General features: G+C 51.7%; 1 protein-coding gene across 1 annotated transcript; it reads left to right on the top strand.

Moving 5' to 3' along the window:
- Positions 1-778: 778 nt before the first annotated feature.
- H4C14 (H4 clustered histone 14) lies at positions 779-1,367 on the top strand. The gene has a single exon (XM_077745976.1). It carries the CDS (start codon positions 846-848, stop codon positions 1,155-1,157), a length of 312 nt encoding a protein of 103 aa, XP_077602102.1. The 5' UTR covers positions 779-845; the 3' UTR covers positions 1,158-1,367.
- Positions 1,368-1,785: the final 418 nt, after the last annotated feature.

Raw genomic sequence — 1,785 nt, 5'->3', positions numbered from 1 at the left:
CGGGCTCTTCAATGGGGACACAATTTGGTCACTGATTTCTGGCTGAAAGCAAGGGCTGATGATTTCAAAGAATCTGTACAAAGGTACAGAATATCCTTCAGTCTTCTTTGTATATATTGCTTCTTTCAGCAGACATTCGGATGACAATGCATTGGACTGACTTCCTTACGGCTTGCAAATATTCTAAACCCAATTATCATTGGATCTGACCTCTCCTGGGTGAGGTGAAATTCCACAGCCCATATCAACAAGAGACTAGACTCCAAAATTATGGCGATCTCCCTCTTCCCCCCTCCACACACAGCCCAGGTGCGGCTGCTCTTGACTTCGCCTTCCAGGTCAGCCAAACGATCGCAACTGCTTTTGTTGCCTTTTTATGTAACCATGCTTCTTCGGAAGCCTGTGACCCTCCAGTCGGGATCAGACCCGGCACTGACCCCGTCTTCTCCTTCCAGTCTCTGGACTCCATTTGGTCTTTCTCTGGTCTTTTCACGCCAGAAAGACCTTTCCCCTGAGCCTAGATTTTAAGCCCTGGGGGAATCCACAATCCGAGTGAGACTGAGGCGAAAACGCCTGAGGCATCGCATTCGGATCTGAATTATCCCGGGGACTACGGCCGAGAGATTGTTGTTAAGAGTCCATTTCCATTAGAGGGAGCCGTGCAGCTCGAGGAAGACCCAGTAGAGAAGTAGCAGAAATGACGCAACGAGGAGCGGGCGGGGACCATTTAGGGCGGGCTTCCCGCCCGGAGCCTTCTGTTCTCAATCTGGTCCGCTCCTCTGGTATATTAGGGGGAAAAGCTGCTCTGCCTTTAGCAAGGATTGGGTCTTCAGCTCATTCTCGCCATGTCGGGAAGAGGAAAGGGCGGCAAGGGCTTAGGTAAGGGGGGCGCCAAACGACACCGCAAGGTCTTGAGGGACAACATCCAAGGGATCACTAAGCCAGCGATCCGGCGCCTGGCCCGGCGTGGAGGAGTCAAGCGGATCTCCGGCCTCATCTACGAGGAGACCCGGGGTGTGCTGAAGGTTTTCCTGGAAAACGTCATTCGGGATGCGGTCACCTACACCGAGCACGCCAAGCGCAAGACGGTCACCGCCATGGATGTAGTGTACGCCCTCAAGCGACAGGGACGCACCCTGTATGGTTTCGGAGGCTAAGCTACCGCTTCGGTTCCACATTCATATGCCAACGGCCCTTTTTAGGGCCACCCATCCAGTCCTCGGAAGAGCTGGGCACTTGGATAGAACTTAAGTAACTGCTTTTGGGAGTTGGACTTGAGTCGGGTTTTAAGTTTATGGCAGGCAGAGGTTCCTGCAGTGTTAACAACCCTAAAGCCCATAGTCCTTTACTAAAAACTGCCTTTCTTGTGTTCGCTTCCGTTTTTTGGTTAGTTTTAATGGGTCTTGTATTCCAGATCTAAGCTAGTTTTACGTTGGTTTTGGGGTGCGCGGTCTTGTGATCGGTGAGTTGGGCTGTGGAAGGGAAGAACGAGCCACGTCTAGTTCACTACATTCGCTTATGGCGAAGCGGGAAGGTACTCACTGGCTTGCAATCCAGAGGTGTCTGTTATGCCCCCCGATGGTGTTGGGCCTTTAAAGTTTAAACATCCAACTTCGGCTCAGGTCGTGATCTCACAGTTTCTGGGTTCCAGTCCCATGTCCGGCTCTGGGCTGACAGCTCAGAGCCTGTCGCCTGTCTTCAGATTCTGTACCTCCCTCTCTCTCTGACCCTCCTCTGCTCACTCTTTACCTCTTAAAAAAATTGTCTTGATTTGGCTTAAAATGG

The sequence above is a fragment of the Crocuta crocuta genome, unplaced genomic scaffold, assembly GCF_008692635.1.
Source record: "Crocuta crocuta isolate KB4526 unplaced genomic scaffold, BGI_CrCroc_1.0 scaffold941, whole genome shotgun sequence".
Classification (NCBI taxonomy): domain Eukaryota; kingdom Metazoa; phylum Chordata; class Mammalia; order Carnivora; family Hyaenidae; genus Crocuta; species Crocuta crocuta.
This window is presented reverse-complemented; position numbering and strand designations above follow the sequence as displayed.